The sequence below is a fragment of the Macaca fascicularis genome, chromosome 3, assembly GCF_037993035.2.
Source record: "Macaca fascicularis isolate 582-1 chromosome 3, T2T-MFA8v1.1".
Classification (NCBI taxonomy): Eukaryota; Metazoa; Chordata; class Mammalia; order Primates; family Cercopithecidae; genus Macaca; species Macaca fascicularis.
In genome coordinates this window covers 81,763,882-81,789,967 of record NC_088377.1, presented here as the reverse complement: position 1 = coordinate 81,789,967, position 26,086 = coordinate 81,763,882, and the positions used below count along the sequence as shown (strand labels likewise).

The 26,086-nt window shown below is 39.7% G+C and overlaps 1 protein-coding gene across 1 annotated transcript in view; it reads left to right on the top strand.

Moving 5' to 3' along the window:
* Positions 1 to 2,203, top strand: part of ABCA13 (ATP binding cassette subfamily A member 13) — a 410,641-nt gene extending 408,438 nt beyond the window's left edge. Inside the window, exon 47 of the mRNA XM_074036523.1 lies at positions 256 to 2,203. Coding sequence (XP_073892624.1) covers positions 256 to 351 — 96 coding nt within the window. The 3' untranslated portion in view covers positions 352 to 2,203. The remainder of the gene's footprint in view (positions 1 to 255) is intronic.
* The last annotated feature ends 23,883 nt before the right edge of the window (positions 2,204 to 26,086 follow it).

Genomic DNA, 26,086 nt, shown 5'->3' with positions numbered 1-26,086 from the left:
TTTCTAAAGCCAGGCTTACAGTATTGAGAACTTCTAGGTGATTTATTATTATAATTATCTAGAAATATGAACGTTCTTAGAGTTGTGTCCTCAATGGATTTACATATTTATGTGATTTGGGAGGGAGTAGTATGAATTAATGATCTGTGGTTTTTAGGACAAGTTGGCCAGTGTTCTGAGACAAGGTCTCCTTTCTAGTAAGTGAGACCAAAAGTTTGTATTATAAGTAAAAAACATTTTTATGGTTTTTTTCAGGTATTTATTAATTTTGCTTCTGAGCAGCAGCAAACTCTACAATCTACTCTTGATCCATCCACTGACAGTCACCACACACATCACTTGCCCGTCTGATCACTAAAGGAGTTTCCGTAAGGAATAAAACCTTGTCTTTCATTACAATTAACAGTCAAGGATAAAACAAGCACGCGCACAACCAAGGAGCTGGGGCACACTCTCCAGGCAGTCAGATTACATTCTCTTGTTCATTTTCTATTTTGAATCTCCTTGTTAGCTAATAACCACCAAATGGAAAGGTTGTTCTTTCTGCAGACTTTTGGGGCGTTCCTCCAAGACATTTGTTCTTTTTACCATGCCAGATGGACACCAGCTTCTTTGTGACAAAGGCATGAATGATTTGACAGTGTCCAAACTGAGACATTCTGGAGCTGGAAAGGCTGTCACAGATTGTCCACTCTAAACATGTCACTTTTCTGTTAAGAAAACTGAGCCCCCCTACATGTTTTTAATGATTTTAATGTAAGCTTTCACTAATACTGATGACATTATATGGTATGATATGAAAGAATCACCAATTTTTTACATATAAAAGTTGTCTTTTTAAAAAAATAGGATTTGAAAAGCTCTTTTAGTATACACTTTAGCAAAATTAATTAAATTGAACTAGTTGCTTTGTATCAATTACAGCAGTTCTACCAGAATCTCCCAGGTTATAATTTATGAAGGTAGATAAACAAAATGTAGATGCATTTTCTTTTTCTTAATTTGGATGAATAATTACTGGTTTTTGTTACTCTAAGTCAGTGTTTTTCAAAGCGTAGTGGTCCCCATATTAGCTGCATTGCCATCTTCTGGGAGCTTGCAAGAAATGTACATTATCAGGATCCACTCCAGACCTAGTGAATCTCAAATTCTGGGACTTAAACAAGCAGATTCCAGTTTAAGAACCAATGATTTAAGGGAATATCTCGTTACCTCCTAGTTATACAAGCAAAATCAACATAGTACGTAGTCTTTTTCTTTTTTTTTTTTTTTTTTTTTTGAGATGGAGTCTTGCTGTCTCTCCCAGGCTGGAGTGCAGTGGCGCGATCTCAGCTCACCATTCTCCTGCCTCAGCCTCCTCAGCAGCTGGGACTACAGGCGCACATCGCCATGCCCGGCTAATTTTTTGTATTTTTGGTAGAGACGGGGTTTCACCATGTTAGCGAGGATGGTCTCCATCTCCTGACCTTGTGATCCACCCGCCTCCACCTCCCAAAGTGTTGGGATTACAGGAGTGAGCCAACGTGCCTGGCCATAGTTTATTTTAAAATATATTTTTAAAAGTTTTGTAAAAATTATGTCATTCTCAGAATTGTTGTCTTCAAAGCATTGTCAGATAGAGAGTGCTCAGATATGGCTCTTAAAGGCTATATACGTCTGATATTTTTCATCCTATAGTTAGTAAAATGCATAAATTCAATCCACTGCTGAAATAGTTTCCAGTCAGACATTTTTGAGTTCAGACATTTCTCAACAATCTTTTAACAACATTTTTCTGAATCCTCAATAGAAAATCATATTAACCTTATTTTAAAATTTGGCCTTTTTCAACACTAACATTGAGTACCAGCAGCTTGTGATCAAAGGCATATACTTCCTTATGAGATTTTGTTACTAAAGCAAGATTTCATTAAATCTCTATTTCCTAAATATCATTCTATATAAGAGATATTTTTTAAATGGTAAGGATTAAGACAATCACAGATAGCTTTGTTGTGAGCAATTTTGATTCTCCTGTATCACATGAATTACATTTCCTTAAATAAATTACAGTTTATGGCCGTATGATTTATTCTCTAATTCTAACATAGTCTAGTTGTCAAAAGGAAATATGTAATCTTTTTATGACTGTTGAATCAATAAATACCAATTTGTGAAACATGAACTTGTTTAAACTGCAGTGAATAAATGAAATGTGCTTTAATTTAACGTGATTTTTGGAATGTAATTGTGCTTTTGCCAATATATTTTCTTGTATCTTTATTTGTGTCTTTAGGGATCCAATTTAATTTAGGTAAGCAGGAAATGAAGCTACTCCAAATCTTTTAAAGTTTGAAAGGTTAAAATTTAATTGAGTTTTGCTCTGCTATATTCTGCTCTTAGGGGTTCTTTCCTGGTTTTTGAACTGCTGTATTCTTGAAGTTTATGCTTCAAGGTATGCCTTTGAATGATAAACAGAAAGAAAGAGGTACCCAACATGCTAAAACACCACATCCCAGAAGGCTGGATACAAAAGGTCAAATCTTATGTTAATGTTGAAAATGTCATTGCATTTATAAGTCATGCAGGTATTTTATGCCTTTGGAGTTAAACATTTGTCTTAAGACCTTTGGGCTTAAGGTCACACAACTGAGACTTTTAAACAGACTACCTGCTTTTGAAATCATTCTGAGTAGAGTACTTTATGAAACACAAACAACAGTGATTATCTCAGTTCTAGTAATCTAGCATTTACTATATAGATTATCTTTACTCAGATATTTAAACAGTTGATGTATTAAAGCTTTCACACAAAATCAAGATAGTAAAAAGCAAATATAAAGTGTATTTTTAGCATAGTAAAGACTAGGTGACTTAGGGTCATAGGTAGTTTTGTTTAATAAGCATTGAATTGAAAAATAGCTCAACATAACATCTTACAAAATATCTTAGAAAATACACAGTCCCATACACACCCTGCAACCTCTCCCCATAGGCACACTATTAGGGTTAATGAGAGTGACATGAATATTAGCATAATCACAAATGTTTCTGCCTATGTAGGAGTTACAGACACTTTACATTTTCAAACTGGGTTGACTATGTTTCTCCTTTGGCTTTTGCTTTGGCCTGCTGCATTATTTCAGCTCAGTGAATTTTTTTGATAACTTGTTACAACTCAATTTCACACACTTGAATAATTCAAAGCCCTTCACACATACACACAGACATACATATGCACACATCATGCATATACAAGCAAACATATGCACACATTCACATGTATGCACACTCAAACACACATTCATTCCTTCAACTAACACTTTTGATCTCATTCCATGCACATAAGTAGGTGGTGGGTACTATAAACATGGGATGGTGGACTAATCAATAGCAGAGCCACAGTCATTGTCCTTGAGGAGCACTCAAGCAGGTGGAGATGGCAAGCTGAGAGCTACAAGCAAGGAGTACTCCCTGACATGGGGTCGGAATGATTCGCTCTCACAGAGGATGTGGGAACAAACTTCGTGAGAAGTTACCACCTGCATGGGTCTTTGCAGATGAGGAATGGGGGAAATGACATCTGAGCCTAAGAATATCAGAGCAAATGGAAAATACTTAATGAGCAGTGGATGCTTGCTTGTTATGTTGGAGAGCTATAGCTAAAATAGTGGTTCCGGTAGACATAAAGAACCCAGGTGTCTCGTTTTTAGAATTTCTCTTACATTCCAGAATGGCTACTAGATATCTAGTTATCACAATATTCAAAGCTGAAATAAAAGAAAAATTGGACTAAGGGGATAATAGCACATCTATTTCAAGAGCTTCCCTGGCAACCTCACCTGCATACTTAGGCTTATATTACATCACCTGGAAGTATTCACATGACCCTAACTAGCTACAACAGTGTTTGGTCAATGCAGTTTTTATCCAGGCCTCTGACCACCCTAAAATAAAATGAAGGTTCTGATTCGATGTGAGAAGAACTAAACAGCTACTGGATAGATAACCAGCAGTCACTACTATAGAAACACAGAGAAGTTTTGTGGCCATTTTGCTTGGGAAAAGAATGCATTCAATCTTGGACATGTTGAATGAACCAGGTAATGTTAAATTATGTGGCTATATTGGGCAATCTAGGTTCTAAGAGTGTTACTATTTTCAAGATTACAGATGTATGCTAAGATCTGTGGAGCAGATATCATTTATATTTATAAACATTACTGTCAAATTGAATGTGGCAGATAAAGAGAAGAAAATTTTATGGATATTTTCCATTTGGGCTAAATAAATAGCATTGTCATTTGCTCACAGTGAGAATTCCTCTTGAGAACTTTAATGAATAAATGTTTCTTGCTGGAAAGGGTTGCAAATTACAGAAAGAAGTCAGAGGCATTTTTCTTAATTATTTGCTATTGCTTGCAATCACAAGAGACATTTCACTGTCTTTCACTGTAAGTGAATCTATCACATTTTTTCTCCTAAGTTAAAGTGTTTTAAAGAAACACTCTTTACACTAAAATGTTTTAAAGAAAAATTAGGTCCACTGAATTAAAGGTACATCTGAAACCTCACAAAACTCAATGGTTAAAAAGCACATCTGGAAATTTAATGAGCATATTCTTCTTTCCAATACAAGGCAACATTCTGAACCCCATATTTGCCTTCACATTTATGTTCCATGGGTGTGGCTTGGTATTGATGGATGACAACTGTTGTTGGTGGGAGTCTGTTTGTTACTTGATTTTGTTCATGAAACACTGGGGACTCTTTGTGGGGTTCAGTGCAGGGTGAGGAATCATTGCTTCCAATCTGCTTACACTTGCACTTAGTGTCACACTGCAGCTTTTTCTACCCACACATAACCAAGTAAAAACTTTGCCTCAGCATAAGTTTAAGTGAATTAGGGTAGTATGCTACAGCAAGGCAGCAAGTCCAAGGGGGAGTTCATAATCTGGGCATCAGGAGACCTGGCTCTACTGCCAATCAGAGTGTGATTTCCAAGCCCCTTTGCTGTTGTGTGCTTCCATTGTCCTCACATTTAAAATCATGACAAGATCTTTAAGAAGATTAATGAAATCATCAAATTTCCACAGAGGGTGCACAAATACACAATTTTAGAAAAGAAAAGGGAGCATATCTAAAGATAGAAATGAAGAGTAATAAGAGAATAATATGAAAAACTTTACGCAAAATATTCAAAACCAAATAAATAATATTTTTAGTAAACAAGTAGGAATCAAGATTGTCTCAAGAAAACAATAGCCACTCCAGAAAATGAATCAACCAGGAAATGTCATCACAAGTATATCCCTACCAGTGTCCCATCCCAATAAAGCAGACCCAGATGGTTTTACAATTGTGCCATTCTAAAAGAGATAAACTCTCTATTACGCAAGCTATTTCAGAAAATGAACAAATTCTATCTTATTTTAGACACCAGTATAACATTGGCGCACAAACTTGTCCAAGAATACAAGAAAAGACAAATATGGAGAAATTAATGTATGAACATGGATACAGATAGAACTAATGTAAATAGAATCAGTAGTATATGTCTCATAATACAATGTGATTTATCTAGAAAATGCAGTTGTGATATAAACTCAGAAACTATTAATGTAATCCATTGCATTCAAAGGTAATAAATGGTGTCAAATGCAGAAAAAATATTTCATAAAATATAATAATCTATATTAGAAAGTTAAGATTACCAGTAATTTTTCACAATCTGATATGATACAACTAATAATATTTATGAAGTTTTAAAAGCTGAATTGTGTTACACTGTCAAAATATAGCATACCCTTCTCAGGAAACTTTATTTATTATTTCTCTTCTGTCTTGTATATTTGATACCTCTCTTAGAGCTAGGCTCTTTCTAGCAACACTTAAGACGCTTTAGTCTCTCCCACTATATAAAATACTGTATCAATGCCTCATCAGTGTCCACTCAATCAATAATCCATCCCTCCAGAGTCTGCTCCATCTTCACCTCCCACTGCCTCCTCTGCCTGTTCTACTTTGGCTGCTGCTCCCTCTATGCCATCAAACAGTCCCAGCTAAGATCACTGAGGGTCTCCATTTTCCTAAGTCCAATAGCTAATTCAAAATTCACACCTTCTCGCCTCTCTGTTAAGATACTTTTTATTCCTTGGATCCCATGACTCTACACTTTTCTGGGTGTTTTCCCCCCTCCTTATTTTCATTTTAGGCAAATGTTCCTTCACATGGCAATAAACTGGGGGCCTTTGAAAGCCTAGTTCTTGGCCTTCTGATTTTCCCTCTATATTCTATCTTCTATCTGTTCCTCACCAATTATCCCCCACAGATTGGTTTATCCACAGCAGGCCTCTCTACTGAGCTCTAGACATGCAACAAGGCCTACTTGGCATCTCCACTGAAGTCTCATGGGCTCGTCCTTCTCACCAAGAGAACAGATGAATGTGCCTTCTCTCCAAGCCAACCCATTCATCTCCTTTGTGTTCAACATGCCAGGGAATATTACTAACAACCTTCCAGTTGCATGAACTATCTTCTGAGAGTTTTCCTTATCACCTGCTGCTCCCTAATGTTCCAGAATCCATCCTTTATGAGTCCTGGTGACTTTCCTTAACATCTCTTGCTGATGATTTTTTCACTTCTTCTTTCACTATTTTAATGAACAACTCTATTATTTCTTGCTTGGATAATAGTTTTACCATAACACTGGTATCATAACTGGTTTCCTTTGATCTAATTTTGCCTGTCTATCATCTGCCTTCTGTGTTCCTGAGGGGGTGGTTTGTTTGTTCGTTTATTTGTTTTTTTGAAATGTAAAGCCAAGAATGTTGTTATTTTGATTAAAACTCCATGCTTTCCCAATGCTCTCGGAATAAAGAAAACACTTTTAATAATGCCTGGAACATCTTGACTGGCTTTTCTTCCACATACCTCCCGCTTCAGCTGCTAGAACGGCATTAGCCTTGTGTTCTTCCAATGTGTCCTAATACCCTCCTGCTACAGAGAATGCGTGCATTGATTTCCTCTGCTGTGACCTCCCTTCTTTCCCTCTTATTTACCAAGCTAATTTCTTCTCCCACTTCATATGCCAGCACAAATGTCACTCCTTGTGGGAGCTTTCCTGAACACTGCCCACGGTCCTTCCCTCTGCAAATCCCTCTCATTTCACCCAGTACAACTCCTTCATAGCAAGTACCATGATTATAATTTTACTTGTGTGCAATTATTTGAAAAATGTTTATCTCCCTCACTAAATTGCAAGTTCCATCAGGGCAATGACAATGGGATGGAGGTGGGGAGGTGTTTCCCTTTCTCCATTTTATTCCCAGTGCCTGGCACTGAATAGGTGATCAATAAATACCTGTTGAAATGATCAGTGAATGTATTAATTCATTCTTACACTGCTATAAAGAAATTACCTGAGACTGGGTAAATTATAAACAAAAGAGGTTTAATTGATTCACACTTCTTCATAGCTGGGGAGGCCTTGGAAGACTTACAATCATGGCAAAAGGAGAAGGGGAAGCATACACCTTCTTCACAAGGCAGCAGGAGAGAGAGCACAGGGTAAACTTATAAAACCATCAGCTCTCATGAGAAGTCACTATTGCTAGAACAGCATGAGGGAAACCACTGCCATGATTCAATCACCTCCTATCAGGTCCCTCCTCAGACATGCGGGGATTATGGTGATTACAATTCCACATGAGATGTGGGTGGAGACACAGAGCCACACTGAATGAGTGACTGGCCATCGATTTTGCTTTCAGAAGAGTGCAGACTTCCCTAGGCCTCCAGGGTCATGTTTAACGTGGAGGTCAAATTGGCAGCATAAAGTGGTGTGGGAGCACTGGGAAAGTCAAGGAAAGGTCGACAGAGAATGTGGCATTTGAGCTGAGAGAGGAGCTGATGATACAAATAACCACATTCCAAACGGGAGGTGGGGGTAGTCCTGGGAAGGCACAGAGGCATGAAAGAACTTAAAGTGTTTGAGAATCTGCAGATAATTCATTCTGGTTGAAGTTTAGCATGGCTGTGAGGAAGTATCAGGGAAGGCAGATGAGGGTCTGGTCCTGGGCTCACCCTTTAGACCTGCAGGAGCAGACACGAAGATTAGCAGCAGGTGCATACCCTGATTAGGTCTGTAATTCAGTAAGAGAGCCTGCCATCCTGTCTCCCTCTTATTGTTCATCTGGGTGTGTTTTAGAGTAGCCTCTGATCGGACTCCTACACAGCTCTCCATGCTGCTCAAGATTGGTTTTCCAGACTCAAACTTGATCGTAAAAGGCCTCTTCTCACAGGTCCTTTGCTGACCCCAGACCATGTCCCTATCCTCCTTTCAATGGAGAGCCTGCCTCTGCTCCCCTGCCCTGCACCACCTCCAGCTAGAACACCAAGCCTGCTCTTGTACAACTGTGTCTCTGGCACATGCTATTTTCTCTGCTTGCCAAGGCTCATTTGTTGCTTTCCAGGGGTTGTTTTTCAGGAAACATTACTGTTTCCTCTCTTAATTCTTCCTTGAACCCTTTCCCAGCTCAGAGTGTTAATTGTAACCTCTGAGCATCTCCATTTCTATATATGCCTTTGTTGTTAAAAACTGCATTTTTTCATATTAGTTTCCTTGTATGTGGTGGAAGTTTTCAAAAATAACTTCAGAATCAGATGCATGATTATATTCCCAGAGGCTCACAGTGGATCCAGTTCTAATAAATGTTTACTGAAGGAATAGAAGAACAATGTGGAGGATGGAGACAGGAACTACATCAACCTTAAAAACCGCATAATCATTATTAATCATTGCTACTTGAAACTAAGCAATAATAAGTGAATAATTTATTTTATTTAAGAGACTCCTCAATTTCCTGTTAGGCTCTGTCAGTTCTCGACATGGTCCTGTACACAACCCTTTCAGCTAATGCTCATGGACACGGAGACAGTGTGCATTTTTTTCCATGGCCCTGGGATGTAGGAAAGTTCCCTGAATATAAATGTCTTTGCATGAATCCCATGGTCATGTGCAATACTGAAGTCCTTGTTCTCCAGAGTTAGCAAGGTCTCCCTAATTGCTCTTGTGTTTTCCTTGAAAACCCTATCCTTTCTGTTTTCTAAGAAAATACTTGTACATTTTTAGATGCATGAAAAGTGTATCCATTTTTCCTTCAGTTTCTGCAAAGTGAAAAATGTGGAGTTATTCCCCATCTAACTGCAATGCCAATGAGGAGAAGAAAACACCCAAACTTCAGGTCCCAGGCATATTTAATAGAGTGCTTAGGAGACACTCACCATACACCAGCTTAATTTCATTTCCCTCAAGTTGGTAACAAAATCTTCATAGAGACTTGGTACCTTTAGGGAAGGAAATGTTTTGCCCATCAGATAAAAGCAGAAAACATGATTACTACTAATATAATACTGATAATATCTCCTGTGTTTGATTACAGAAAGAAAAGGGATACTAATCTATTTTAAAGACAATTTTCACAAAGATACCGGTCATCGCAAAACTCAGACTGGACACTAGATTAGTTTGGGCAAAATTTCTTTCCAGGGCTTAGAGTATGGTTACTGAAGCTTGTGAGATACTCCATGTCTTTAGACAGGAGATCGGCATAGGGGAGAACAGAGAGAAATATGAATGGCCAGGCAGCCAGAGGAAGCCGAGCAACGTGCAATACCAACCTCTTTAAGAGTATCTCTCCACCCTGAGATTGTTATTGAACTGGACTGGGGTCTGCTTACTCAGTGCAGCAAAACCAAACACTGACATCCGGATAGGAGCGAGAGAAAGTGGGGCATTTGTTTGCAGCCAGCAAACAAAATTGGGCAGCTCATACGTAAGAACTGAGCTTCAAGGTGCCTCACAGGTAAGGGTTTTTAAAGGTGGGGAGACAGAGGTTACAGAAAAATCATAAATGAATACATGGAGACTACATTGGTTTGACATTGAAAGACAGAACAGCTTAAAGCGGGGGCCCACAGGTCACAGGTGGATTCAGAGATTTTCTGATTTGTGATTGGTTAAGGAGGTGAAGCTTGTCTAAAAATTTAGGATTAGCAGAAAAGAATGTAAGCTCTGGCCCACAGGAATGGCCTCCTCTAGGATCCTTAGGAAGAAATTTAGAAGAAAGAATGACCATTAGACCTCAGCTCTTGTTTCCCGTTATCTGAGGTCTATGTGCCAGTGAATCCATGTGGTGGGGATCCAGGTTTCTGATAAAACAAAAAACAAAAAACAAACAAAAAAACAACTCAGGGACATATGTTAAGATACCATCTTTAGTTTCTATAGGGAACCAAGCATTCCTGTGACTCTAAGTTCCATGGGTATTGTTTTAGTCTACTATTTCCTTCTTGCTTATCAAGTTGCTCATTTACTTCTTAATGCTACCTAGGTGCCTGCAATTTCTCATGAAGGAACTCAAGATTTTTCTGTACTCCCATGGGTGGTGGGGCCAACAGGCCTCTAGCAGGGGTCTTTACTCCATCTCACGATTTTCTGCTGGCCACTGAGTTGAGTTCGGAGGGGAGGGGACAACAGTCTGGATCCTGAAGAGGACCTACAAGAGCATGGGATTTATGACAATACAAGAAGAAAGGCAGAAACTTGGAAACTGGCAGGCTGTCATAGGACAAACTCTGCTCCTGAATCATTCTTCTTAAATCTCAATTTTTATTTTTGCTTCACTATACCATTGCCCTCTGGATTTTTGTAGATTCCGTTTTTATTATTTATTTATTTATTTGAGATGGAGTCTTGCTCTTTTGCCAAGACTGGAGTGCAATGGCATGGTCTCAGCTCACTGCAACCTACGCCTCCCGGGTTCAAGCAATTCTCCTACCTCAGCCTCATGAATAGCTGGGACTGCAGGCTTGTGCCACCATGCCCAGCTATGTTTTGTATTTTTAGTAGAGATAAGGTTTCACTATGTTGGCCAGTCTGGTCTTGAATTCCTGACCTCAGGTGATCCTCCCACCTTGACATCCCAAAGTGCTGGGATTACAGGCATGAGCCACAGTGCCCAGCCTAGATTCCTCTTTTAATTTTTACAATTTACCCTTTTATCTTCCTTCTAGTCTTAGGACTTATATTGTAATTCAAGAGTGCAATGAACTTTGGTACTTCATTACTCTTACATAATTGCAACTACTCCTTTTGTTCTTATGTTATTCTGACCTCTTCTGCCTGAAGCACAGTGACCTAAAATAATAAGCCAATTCTCAGTTTGGTATGTGCAGCCCTATTTTGTCCAGCAACAGCCAGAAGCTGAGTTTTGTTTGGTCTTCCAAGTTGCTCTTGGTAATTGGGAAAGTCTTTGATGAGAACAAAATGCTTTTACCACTCAGTAATAGCTGTGTGTCTCCCACTCAAAATTTAAGTATCGAAGTTCTAACCCACAAGATAATAATTTTAGGAGGTGGGGGTGAAGCCCTCATGAATGGAGTTAGAGCCCTTGAAAAAGAGGCCCCACAGCGTTTCCACCACATGAGGACACAGAGGGAAGGCACTGCCTATGGGGAAGCAGGCTCTCACCAGCCGCTAAATCTGCTGGTGCTGTGGTCTTGGACTTCCCAACCTCCAAACCTGTGAGAAAATAAATATCTGTTGTTTGTAAGCCACCTAGTTTATGGTATTTTCTCACAGCAGCCTAAATTGCCTAAGACAGTGTCTATGTAAACTAATTTACACAATGCAAAAAATAATCCAAATATTGTGTTCACAAGTGGAATGGTCTATGTAATACAAAAGTCAGATTTTGAAGTTAGACTGGGTCTTATATCTTAGCCCTAGAGTTGCCGTAACAAAGTACCACAGCCAGGATGGCTTAAAAAAACAGAAACTAATTCCCCCAAAGCTCTGGAGGGTAGAACTCCAAAATCAAGGTATTAGCAGGGCCATGCTCCCTCCAAAACTCTAGGTGGAATCTTTTTTTGCCTCTTCTAGCTTCTGATGGTGGCCATGCTTGTTTTGCATTCCTTGACCAGAAGACACATCACTTGAGTCTGCTGTCACATGGTGGTCTCCCTGTATACATCTGTCTGCACATCGTGTTCTCCTTTTCTTACCAAGATACAAGTGATGCTGGATTGGGGTCCACTCTGATGACCTTTTCTTAATTAACTCTGCAAAGACTTTCCAAATAATATCACATCCACAGTGACTGAGGGTTAGGACTTCAACATCTATCTTTTTGGAGAACACACTTCAATCCATAACACACGGTGTCACTTAAGCATTTTGAATTTCAGTTTTATTAAGCTGGGGATAATAATGCTGACTTCACAATGTTTCTGTGAAATGAAATGGAACAGCACATGTAAATGACTGCCATGGTGACTGACTAATATTCTGTTTTTCCCCTCACCTCCAAGAAAAGGTGCATTCATCCCTTTTCCACGCTCTCCCTTTTCTCTACCTTCTTTGCTGCTTGCATGAGGCATAGATGACAGTTCAACAGCCCATATCTCAGATTTGTTTTGTGACCAAACTGCTGTTTAGTTCTAGATCTGTTTTTCTGAATATCCACTTGGAATCTCCCTTTGAATGACCTTAAGACCTTTAAGCCCGTTATCCAAAATCTAATCAATGCACTTTCTCACCAAACCTTAATCCCTCTCAAGCATAACTATCACACTCATAGGACTCATATTGTAATTCAACAGTGCAATGAACATTGTCTTTGGTACTTTCATTACTCTTCTCACATCCAGTCCACTATGAAGTCCTATTAACTTTGCCTCCTCTATCTCTCTCAAACCTTTCCTTTTATGTCCATCTCCACTGTAAACATTCTGGTTCAAGTAGCCTTTACTTCCCACCTGGCTGCTGCCTCTTAGCTTTTCTACCTGTGTACCTGTGGTGGACAAAATAATAACCTCCTGGCTGACAATCCCTAGAACCTGTGAATATGTTACCTTACATAACAAAAGGGACTTTATAAATGAGATTAAGTTAAGGACTTTGAGATGGGACAATAGCCTCATTATCTAGGTGGGCTCAAGGTAATCACATGAGTTCTTATGTGGAAAAGAGGGAAGCTGTAGAGGCACAGAGAAAAGAGGTGATGATGGAAGCAGAGGTTGGAATGATGAGCTTTTTAGATGGATGCGGGAGCCAGGCACAAGGAATGCTGGTGCCTTTAGAAGCTGGAAGGGATGAGAAAACCCATTCTCCTCTGGAGCCTCCAGAAGGAGTACGTTCAGGTCAACATCTTGATTTCAGCCCAGAGAAATCCATTTCCAACTTCTGGCTTCCAAACTACAGGATCATAAATGTCTGTGGCTTTAATCCACCATGTTCATGGTAATTTCTTACAGTAGCAACAGGAAACTAATATGCTACTGTTTGCCTCTTCCTGTACATTCTCGACACAGACAAAATAATGCCATCTTCGAGAATCAGATCTGATCATGTCAACTCCCATAGTCACTCTAGTGATTTTGAGTTCTTCTTGAAACCAAAATTAGATAATCTTCCTGACACATTCTTACATCCTTGGTCCTTCTTCTTGAAACCAAAATTGAGTTCTTTTTGAAACCAAAATTAGATAATCTTCCTGACACATTCTTACATCCCTGGTCCACACTGGTCTGAGCCTTGTGTAAGATCAAGCTCTCCTTACTCTTCTTGTGAGATCAAGCTCTCCTTACTCTTCACGTTCTCCACACTGAGGTCTCCCAGTTCCTGGATCTCACTGGCTCCTTCCTGCTACAGGAATTTGCTCATGTTGTTCCTTGTCCTCAGAACAGCTGAGAAGCCCTATCATCACTTCTTACAATACTCTCTTAGTATCACGCATCTTCTCTTTTTAACCCTTGGCATCATTGCCACTGCCATTTTACAGTTCTTGTTTTTTACTTTGTGTCTTTTTCTACCTGATTTTATGTTTACTCCTCCACAGAGTCAGGGACAGGGCTTCTTCTCCTCCCTCTTCCTTTACATCATTGTGTCCCCACCCTCTAGCTCAGTGCACGTGTCATTGTGGGTGCTGAAACTTATGAGTTTAGGCAAGGAATACACAGAAGAACTCCAGCAATCTCCAGGCTGGAACATGTTTATATTGCTGCCTGAACTCTTAATAGCATCTGTAGCTTTGTAATATATCTACTTGAATAATTCTACACTGACAGTGTTTCTACACATCTGAAATCAATAAATTAACTTGCATCATCATTTCATAAGTTCAGGAAAGGCATTTCTTATGGAGTTATCATCATTTGCATGTCAGGATATTTCTGAGGCACTGAAATCATTGGCAATTCAATGTAGGAAGTGATAATGTTAGTGTTTCACGGTTTTAAAAAATCTGTAACAGTACATATCCAATGTGTTCTAAATCTTTATGTCTCAGAACAGTAAATTAATACAGGTAAATAAAGCTAAAAAAAAAAGAATAGAATTAAGCTCCAATCTGATGTGAATAAGAGCGTAAGATAATGTTTAATTCTTGAACACATTCAGTTATAAGCCAACTGGAATATCAACAATCCAGAAAAGATTAAATAAAATGTTTAAAGTACATTTTTCAGTTCAAAAATAGGTTATTTTCGATGCTCATGGCACTTACAATTCTTTAGAAATATTCTGTCCTTTTTATGTCACAAGTGTGTGGGAGATGGCTGTTTCACATAAGAATAAGTCTGGTTCAGGCCCTGTTATGAAGTGTTTCTCATTCAGAGAACCCAAATCCACAAAAACCCACTAATCCTAATCACCCAGCTAATCCTTTTGAGAAGAGAGTGGAGACAGGGTGGAAGGTGAAGGTGCTGCTCAGGGTATCAATTATACTTTCTGTTTTTCCAGAAATGTGGTCTCCTCCAGGAGAAAGAATTTACTGAGCCTCTGGCTGTGGAAGGGAAGCTGGGTGGGATAGGGTGGGGCAAAGCAATGGGTGCTCAACCCAAACTCTTGTAGAATCTATTCCAAAATTTTCAAATTAAAGAGGACCAAAGACAGAGGCTGTCATGATTGACATGGGGTCATCTGAGAGGAGTGCCTGTTCAGGGAAGCAGGACAGAGGGGGCGGCAGGGGCTTGGATTGTGTTGGAGGGAGTAGAGAATTTGCTGCTTTGTGAACTTGACCTTGGGCAGAGGACAGTTGCTACATCCACATGTTCAGGCACACTATGGTCCTACCAGTACCTGCAGGGGTTCTTTTAATTCAGTATGTTGTGATGCTAACAAAAGGGCTAGTTAGGAAGGGCCTGCCCAGTGGGGTGAAGGATGTTGTTTAGGTGGCTGCTACAGTTACTGGAGCACAGGTTGAGACAGGCATGGTGAGAGTTGGAGCTGGACAGGTTGGTAAGGCATGGTCATGAAGGGCCTGCAGGGCCATGTTTTGGAGTTGAGACTTCAGTCCAACAATGAATTCTATGGGACATTGTTCCAGGAGGCTTTTTTCCTATGGTTCTTGAGCAAATGTCTTGTACACGATCTCTCCCAACACATTCTAGCTTATACCATGTTGGTCAATAGGAAACTGTTGAGGAAGGTACACAATGGAGTAAAAATGTCCTATTTTGGACAGACAACCCTGCTGTTCCACTAGGGTCCAGTTGGAAATAAAGAGAAGGCGAAAGCCCCAGCATCCTCCAAGTGGCTTTGGCCATCATCTGAGTAACAATACTGGAGGACCTTAGCTGGCACAGGTGAGTGGGGAGAGATTTAGAAAGCAAAATTGATAGAGGTTCAGCAGAGAAATAAATATGTAAACATAGTAGAGAGATATGGACTGGAGGAAGACATCTGGCAAATATAGAGAGCTGTAACATCAAAACCATGGAAAGACTGACATTTATTAAACATGAAGTGTGGAGAAAGAAGAAAACACACAAATGCTAAGGAGACTGAAATGCCAAAGAACAAAGGGAGATGAGCCCTTGTTGAAAAGCAAGAACCAAGTGAGGTAGAGGAAAATCAGAGAAGAATAAAGAATCAGAAGAAATGTGAGGAAAGGGTTTCACCAAGAGAGATGGCAAAATGCTGCTATAAGCAGCCTGCTAGAGCAAGCTCCTCTTCCAGACCACAGTTATCCTTCCTTAAAACTTCTCCCTTTCCAAGTCCCTGGCTGAGAGTTTTGGTTACTGCTGTGGATTTCTTCTATCAGATATGCTGCCTCCTGATCTTTATCACCTCAGTCCTTATCAAGGGGATTGGCAACGTATTGTTCCTCTCGCTTCTTGTTTTGGGTGGACATCTTTATTCCGCTTCCTAGATATGGCCAGAATCCTTTCTCCTTCCCACCCCCCTCACTTTGCAGTCAATATCCAAGATGGGTAAGGCCCATTATTCTGAGAACACCTATCATTTTTTCAATGAGAGTTGTCTGAGCCATTTACTCTCTATATCTAAAAAATACCTTGGAAAGGAGGGAAATGCAGCTACTACTGCTCAGAGGTGACTTCACTACCATCTGAGGGACTGCTTAGGAGTAGGTTGGCAGGTACCACGGGCACTGGCCCTACACTCTGCCCTGGAAGGTTGAAGCCAGAGAGCAGAAACTCCCAGGTTCACTTTCAGCAGCAAGTAAACATCAGTGCAATGTGACAGGGTTTCCCAGAAGTTTGCATGGGTCACTTTACGTTGTTGTCTCCCAGCAGTAAAGTGATGATGGTCACACTTTATGTGTATCTAGATTATGCCCTCTTGGGTGTGATGTGTGTCTCCTGGCAGTGACATACAGAGGCGTTTTCCCACTTCTCCAAGGAATGGAGTCACTGTGACCATTTGACATCCGGAGTGGAACAAAGGAACTTTGCAAGCCTGGTTCAAGAGAAGGGTGAGGGAGCCTGTGTGTCCAACCTTTTTACCCTCTCTGGACCACTTCTTTGCATCTGTGCTTCATTTTCTGATCACAGCAATGTTCTCTTTGAAGATGGGATAGGAGTAGGGACCCATGCTCCTTGTTGCCAGCACTTGACCCAGCTGGCACAGGTAAAGCAGGCCTAGTCTCAAGTAAGAAAGCTGGTTCCATATTGTGGTGAGACTAGGAGAGTGGCAGAGAGTGCCTTAGCCTCACATCTACCCTAGCTAAGCTCTGGAATGCTCTCCACTCTTAAGCGATGCAAGGGACAAAAGACGTTTCTCTTAGGATCACAGGCTCTCTCCTCTGGCCAGCTCTGAATGCCTATCCCTCATGACAGTTACATCCAGGTAAGGTATGGAGAGGAAAACACAGTCTCAGAGTTTAAAGTCAGGTTTCATTATTGGTAATGATTTCAGGACACTCAGTAGGAAGAGGAAAGTGAAATGTGTGGTTCTAGATTTCAAACTTCCAAGTAACTGTCAGGGTTTGTGAAGCTTCTGGGATTTTTATTCTAATTGCAACCTAATGTATTAACATGTTATTACTTCACGAATGCTGGCAGAAGACATGATAGTCCTATGTCAGAAACAAAGGACTTTATCACTCATGGAGAAGCAAGCAGCATTAGCTTCACTCTGGTTTGCATTGGTTTCTCTTTCTCCCTAAGTTTCGTGGGCTGACACATGTGGGTCTACATGATGCCTGCCTATGAAGTGGGTCAGGTGACAGCAACAAGACGTGGAGCCTGGAGAACTTATTGCATTTGCATAGAGCAACAAGCAAGCATGATCTCTGTCTGGGGGATGGAGGTTGGTGGCACTGTTACATCATCCTTCATTGATGCTGGACAAACACAATCCTGAGAAAGGGGCCAGGATTCTTGGCACACTAAGCAAAAACAGGCAGGAATGCTAAGGCACCACGGTAGGTTGCCTTTCTGACAATGACTATCTGAAAAGGATGCTGTTAGCATGCTTTTTAAAGAAATCATGTTATTTGTTTAACTAAATATTTAATATCTATAACAATGTTATAGCATTAGTTGAGTGTAGTAGATCTGTTTTTAGTTGAGATGTATAACGTATTTACGTATGTGACATGAAGTTATAGGGGTTATATGGAGACAGTTTCCCCTGCAAGGGTTTCTAATGCCTATGCAAAATTCTGAATGTGGAATCCTGGGGATTTCCAGTGGTCCTGTATCTGACATGTTATTGTCCAATATACTGAACTTGTAACATTTGTTCTTAATGCACAGATAGATTAATCTCCCTGCTTCCACTCTTCATGTGCTCATGAAGTATATAGCTCTAGTCACCTTCATCCACTCCCTTTCCCTGGACACAGCAACACATGTATGATGAAAGATCTTTTCACAAAGATGGTATCCCTCTTCTGTGACTCTTTACAATAATCAATAGCACAGATATTTTCTAGGTCTGTGCATAAGTGGATATACCTGCCACTGTATGTATAGGACCTAGAGGATACAACCTGATAGAACATCGAAGAATCTAATACTTGGCAGGATAGCTCTGTTGCTACTGCTCCTACAAATGGACGAACTGAGTCATTCTCTTACCATTGTGGAATTTGCCTACAACAATTCACCACCCTTCTTGAGGTAAAGCATACTGTTCCCTTGCAACTATGGCTTCTCTGTCACTGGCTCCCTTGATTGCTGACTGCGCCCACCACCCTCACTTCTGGCAGTAGCAGGAGTTGTGGACTTTCCAAGAGGATCTGTGATATATTTTTGGCCATGCCAATAGGCTGAGCAAGTTTTGAGGACCAAGGTTTTGTTCCAGTGAAGGCTAGGGCAGCCCTATTAGTTTATGCTACAATAATAATGAAGGACTAGTGAAAATATAATCATGAAAATCTACCCATAGTCACCATAAGAGTCTCCAAAAGGCTCCAGAATGTTCCAGAATGGCTTCCAGCAGGTGATCCCAAGAGGTCTCCCGGTGGGACTCTTGGATTCTCTGGTCCTTACACTGGCAGGTCATGCAGCACTGGGCTAAAGCACAGTAAAGCAAACTGTGCACAGGACAAAAGGTTATGCCAAGTGACCATTTTACACCTCTCCTCTCCTCCTTACTCCTTCCACTTTTAATGTTCTTCACTTGCTTACTGTCACACTCCGGGTTTCCAGATCACTAACTCCTCTCCCACTTAACTTTCTCTCATAGGTTTATCCATTCTTTGGATTCCCTGTGGGATTGTTTGCTCTGTGGCTGTCATCTCTGCCTTCAACCCTCACTGCTCACCTGGTTCTTCTCTATCTAGGTATGTAACCATGGTGTGTGGGGAAGCGGTTTTGTTAATTAGAGAAGTAGAGATGCTCTCCTCTCGGTTTCAGGAAGTAGGAGAAATTGCTTACAGGTGGAGGTCAGGGAAATACTTGTGGAGGAGAAAGCATCTGCCTAGAATCTTGCAGACAGTTTCCATACCCGACCGGGAAGACATCAGGAGGGGCTGTGCAACAACAGAAAGGCCCACAGGAAGTTCACTGAGGGCATCCTAAGCGAGGGTGAGAAGCTGAGTTTAAACAAAACAGAACACACATATGTGCTAGTGAGTGCTGAATTCTCAGATGTTGCTTTTCTGATGATTGTGCATGTCATTCCTCCTCTGTTTTTTTCACTTTCCAAGTGTCTTTTTTTTTTTTCTTCTGTTTTCAAAGCTGCAATGTTGGTTGCCACTCTGAAAACTCAGTGTTATCTGGAGAAACATATGTATTTTATAGTCCCCATCGCTTGACTCTTCCTTAACAATCTCATCTTTGTGGTTTCTCCAGTAAATTTATCTGAACAGCAGCACTTTATTTTCTATTTATCCTAGATCATTTACAAAATTTCTCAAAGGGATTTCTTCAAAGTTCACTAGTTTCTTTCTCTTGCTGTTTGCCCGTATTCTTGGAAGCATCACAGCATTAATGGTTCTGTGATTGCTGGACCATAGAAACTCGGCCCTTGTATATTTGTTTTCATCATTCTTTATTAGGAGGAAATCCAGTAAATAAATCAAGAAATAGGAGCATTCTCTGGAGTTTTACTGCGGCTCAGCACTACTTAAAAAATATGTCCGGCTGTTCACTTATTCCAGAGTGTACTTGATGATTCTCTGGGAATTCGCTGTCCATCACATGTTAGAACATTGCACCATTCAAAAATTCATCGCTTAGGGACATAAACTCATTGGGGAGAGTTTCTTCAGCTGTTTTTCTCATTAGTCTTCAACTTTCCAGAAACTGCCTCAGAGAAAACTTCAAATGCTCACTATTTAAACTACAAGTATACAGCAGTGATCTTCCCATTTTGTCAAAAACTTCCAATGGCTGCTGACAGAATTGGGTCTGCAATAAGAAGAAGAGTGAAAGAGATGGATCTGAAAACATTAGACTGCAGAATTTAAAGCATATATTTGAACACACTGTCTGAATAAAAAGGGATTAAGCCATAAAGTTGAAAATATTTATGTTATATAGCAGCTCTTCTTTCCCAGCACAGACTTGGTCATGCCATTCATTTTTCCATTGACATTTCTTGAATTAAATATCTAAGAAACATCAATCGAGTGGCTAAGTACATCAACTGAGTACCTAAGACACAAACAATGTAAGCAGTCTCCGGCTCCAGGAATATTACAAATTGTAGTGTAATAGCAAGATTTAGCAAATGATTTTGATAATGAGCCAAATAAAGATATATGCCCAGATGTTTCCACCAGTGGAGGACCTCTCCATGCCTAGGCACAGGCTACGATTAACGTGTTTATCGCAGAGGGGTTGATTCCAGGAAGCAGCACCCAGATGGGAAAATACAGCCAAGAGCAATCAGGGTCAATGAAAGGATGGTGAGTGGCCAAGAGATTGGAGAAAGTGTGAGCTATCATCAAAGTGGCACAGAACAGCCCTTGAGAGGATAAAACAGGAGGAATTCAGGTTCTCAAAGCATCTTTTTCTGTGTTGAGCCGCCTTTCATTATATGTGCTGGGGGCAGTTAGAAAGTAAATTGCAAAATGGAGTTGGGTAATATGTTCAGCTTTGTCTCAGGGAAGCAGTGAAGGCACCATAGGATGAATTGGATTCTGAAGGATGAGTCGTAGACCAATGCTGTTTTATTTTGTTTGAAATGAAGCCATCATCAAAATATGTATAAAAGATCATCAAAATATGTCTTAGAGATTTTCCTTCTAAGAATTTTTATGTGCATGTGGGTGTGTGTGTACATGTTTGTGTGTGTATATATATAAACACATATTTACATATACATGTGTCTATATTTGGGAATATATATATTAGAGAAAATACATATTTCTCGTTTTCTGAAAAGTAAAAGGCTATATTGAAATGTTTTTCATTTATATAGTTAAACTATATTTATATCAAATATGCAATGAATTAAAGAAAATTTGTGTTTTGGTTAATCTAATTGGTTAAGAATATTGCTCTGTTTCTGATTGTATTATTCTGTTTCCTACAGAAAAAAATAATGAATTATTTTGGGTTCAAATAAAGAGACTTTAAGAAAGAGAACAGTTACAGAGGTGAGGTCTTTTTTAAAAACAAGGGTACTCAGAGATGAGCCATAGCAGTAGGAGAAAACCAGTATGACTTGTAATGCCTGTGAGATGATGGGGGAGGGGATAGGAGATGCTTTTTGAGAGCAGTGATCAGGTAGAGAGATGGAGGAAAAGATACCTGAGAAGGTGTGGTGCCAAACCAGAATACCCAAATATACATCTGGACAAAATATATTTGTATTAGTAATATGGTTTGGCTGTATCCCCACCCAAATCTCATCTTGAATGATAGCTCCCATAATTATCTCCTGTTGTGGGAGGGACCCAGTGGGAGCTAACTGAATCATGGGAGTGGTTCCCCCATACTGTTCTCATGGTAGCGTATAAGTCTCATGAGATCTGATGGTTTTATAAGGGAAAACCCCTTTTGCTTGGCTCTCATTTTTCTCTTGTCTGCTTCCATGTGAGATGTGCTTTTCACCTTTTGCCATGATTTTGAGGCCTCCTCAGCCAGGTGGAGCTGTGAATCTACTAAACCTCTTTCTTTTGTAAATTGCCCAGTCTCAGGCATGTCTTTATATGCAATGTGAAAACAGAATAATACAATTGAGTTATCTGTAATTTGTTAGCCTGGATGCAATTCTACAAGAGTAGAAAAAGCCATTCCACCCAGAGAAGAAGCCTGTATGAAGGAAGAAGACAAGAAAATGCACGGTGACCTGGAGACCACCTCAGTGGACTTCAGGTGGAGGGAAGAAGCAGCTAAGTCTGCAGGGGAAGATTTTGGGAGAACGCAGGCTTTGTGCCATGGTTGATGAGACCTACAGCATTGATCTTCACTAGCCTATACCTTAGAAAATGTCTTCCAAACTGTGTGTGAGACTCTGTCGAAGACAATTAAATTGGACTTAACATGTTAGCTAGTTAATGGGACAACTTCTAGTTACTTCAGATTCTGTCTCAGGAAACAGAAATGGAACCAAAACTTTGTGAATGCCTTTTATATCACCATCTCTCTGGCATGTTTTGAAAATTATTTGAATAATTCAGAAAGAATTTTCTGAATCTTACTATATGCTAGGCTCTGTGATACATGATATACATCTGATTTCACATTTTAACAGTAGGCATAAGATGGATACAAATGCTAGGAACTGAATGAGAACAGTGAAAAATATGAATAGAGTCCCTATCTTCATGGAGTTTATAATTCAGAAAGAACCACTGAGAATTTAAAGTGTTTATGAGAACATGACATTTTTGAAGGACACGTGGCAGGTGTTATATGTGAAGCAGATTCATGGTGCACCAGTTATCAGACCTAGGGGAGGGCTCCCACTGCATGGAAAAGAGCAAAAATCATTATGAAGTCAATCATGAGGAATAGAAGTCCAAACAGTTTCACTGATTGCATTTTGAGCTGCAATTTCTACAACGTGCACAAGTCTGGTGAGAGAGAACTTATACAAGCGAAGCAACTTTATTGCTCGCAGACATGCAGCAAAAGACAGTAAAAGCCATGGTGAGCCGATATCTCAAAGCTCAGGAAAGCTTCCTAGGACAGATGGAGTCACACCTGCATGTTACCTACATTACACCATAGCTGAGGAATCCAAAAAGCATTCTGCACTAGGGTTTATATCCCAGGAAAAACTGGGATCGCTGGACTAAAGCATTGTGGGACATTCTACTCTAGGAGGGATAGGAACAGAGCTCAGGCTACTCCAGCCAGTTCCTCCTTATCTCAGCATGTTGCATTCTCAGCATATTCCAGAGTTATTCTGAGATCTACAAGGGAGAATTGAGGAAGACCTGGTTCAGCCAAGGCTATCTTGGGATGTCCTGCACTATGAGAAAAAGTGGAACTTCATCTGTAGGTGATAATTCAAGGCTCCCCGGAGGCAGAATGATAAAAGCTGAGACTTGAAAGTGGAAGATTCAGCCATGAAAGAAAGTGGTGAAGGTGGGCATGTCAGTGCAGAGAGTCCCATTTGAAGCAGGAAAGCAGTGAGAGAGTGGGGTTCATTTGAGACACTTAAGATCATTATGTTTAAAGTAATGGCTGCAAGAGAGAAAGCTAGGTTGCCTTGTGCAGGATCTAACCATAAATGTGGTTTGCGACACTGACCCTGAAAGATGAAGTTCTTTGTAATGCTAAGTTACTTGGCACAAACCCAGAAATGCATTCTACCCCTGGTGCTATGAGAGACATCCAGTAGTTAGAAGCTGAATAAGGACACTATCATTAATTTGTAAAGCCTATTATTTCTGGTGTACCTATCCTGGCTGTCAATGTAAAATTCTATATATTCAAAGTTAATACATATAGGTCTCTCTTCACTTGGATGTGAAACTGCTGGTGGAGCTAGCAAAGAATTTGCAAGTTTAGTCAAGTCTAACTGACACTCCCAAGGGCAATGAGGCATTTGCCCCTGATTTAGGTGACTAGGCTCGTACTCCTATCCAGGGTCCCTTCACTTCTCAACAGATATTTGTTGGGCACTTGCCATGTGCTGGGTCTGGTACTCAGAATTGGATTGATTAAGTTATAGCTCTCAAGGCAGCCACAGTCTATTAGGAAAGCAGAGAAGATTATACATCAGAGATAATACCACATGATAATGCTTCACAAAAGGAAAGTACAATATGCTAAGGCAAAAGAGGCTACTTGAGGAATCTGAGTTAACTCAGTTGAGCCAGCTTCAAGGAATAAACAGGAGATTTATAAAAGTGAACTGCCATGGCTGAAATTTCAACTCACTTGGCAATTTGGAAATTATGTTAGACTCAAAGGCGTTTAGTGCCTCCTGCCACTCCTACAAAAAAAAAAAGTCCACGTATTTTCCAAAAATTTACTAGAATATTTGCATTGAAAATAATGTTTATGGTTGGATATAAGAACATTGATCAAATACACTTATATCACTGATTTTTTAGACAAGTGTCAGACTTTAAGGAAGAAGAATTAGGATATCCACAGAAATAGCTGAAAGGGAGTTCTTAATTAAGCCCATCATTTATGACTATATTAACTTTTGGGAGACAGGGAAGGGGCAGAGAAAGTACAAGATAAGCCTGGAACTTCTTTCTTTTCACAAATATGTAAAGAAAAGCACAGAGAATGATAATGATTGATAAATTAGGCTCCTCTGGCCACATATGAGATAATTTAAGCACTGTATTAGTGATAGTAATCTATTATAATTTGTTCAATAAAATAATGAACCAAGAGATTATATTAACAGAATTTTTTTCAAATGAATAAATAAATAACTTGATGAGGAAGAGGATATTCAAGTAGTTTCAAAATTCTTCCCAATATAATAATAAGTTATAAAGGGGAAAATAGTAACATTACAGTGGAGAAGACTGGCAGACACCATTTTAATCAAGCAATCAAAATGAATACCATCAAGAATGGGGTGGATCAACATCATATGTTACCTTGTAGGATATAATGAGAAAAAGTAGCATTGTATTTGTGATATTCTTTATGTATCTAATAATAATGAAATGTCCAAATTCAAAGACATTTTACAAATAACTCACCTTCATTTTTCAAAAGGCACAAAAGCATGAAAGACATGAAACATCTGAGGAGCTATAACTAATGGAAGCATACTAAAGATATGCAATAAGTGATTAGGTATTGGATCTCTTGCTTGTTATATATTGGATAATTGGTGAAATTTGAATGAGGCCTAAGGTTTAGATGGTAGTTATGTGTCAATGTAATTTCCTGATATTGATATCTGTACTGCGGATACATAGGAACATGTCTTTGTAGGACATACAAGACATACACATTAGGAGTTATTCTTCAATGGCTTAGAAATAAAAGAATATAAACTGTTTTTGCAATGTTTTGTGGAACTTTGAGGTTGTTATATATATATAGAAATAAATTTATATATATAAATCAATATATAAAAATAAATTCATATATATACAACTATAGTAGAGAAAGTTTAAGTTTATTGGGAGAACTGGTGTTGTCACTTAAACCAGTCTCGCTGAAGACTTGGAGGTTAGAGTTTTTCAAGAATAGTTTGGTGGCTAGGGGATTAGAGGATAGGTGCTGCTGATAGTTTGGGATGAAATCATAAGGGTGTGGAAAACAGTCTTCTTGCACTGAGTCCACTCCTGGATTGGGGACCACAGGACTGGTTGAGTCATGATTCCACTCCTGGATTGGGGACCACAGGACTGGTTGAGTCATGAGTCATGAGTTCAGATGGGGTCAGTGTGAAAATCATCTCAAAAGACCAATCTTAGCTGCCACAATAGTGATGTTTTCAATAGGAGCAATTGAGGAGGTCACAAATATTGTGACCTCTTCCCACGTGACTTCTGAGCAGTAAGAGATTACAGAAACTATGCCTACTTTTTAGCAGAATGTAGGTCCCTCCAATAATTCTAATCTTACGGCCTTTCATTAGTCTAACAATGGCAGTTTCTGCCACCCAACAAAATGGGAATCCATTTTAGAGAGAGACTATTATCATCCTTGCTTCTAAATTAAACTATAATTTCCTCCCATGGTTAGCTTGGCATATGCTCAGGAATGAGTGAGGACAACCAGCTTGTGAGGCTAGAAGCAAGGTGGAGTCAGTCATGTTAGACTTCTCTCACTGTCACAATCTTTGCAAAGCTGATTTCAATATCTGCCTTAGGCTTCAGGAAACCTAAATTCTGAGGTGTGAGCTACAGAGATGAGAAACAGTCAATGACCAATCTAACTTCTTCCTACTGAAACGGGACATGGTTTGGGTAGG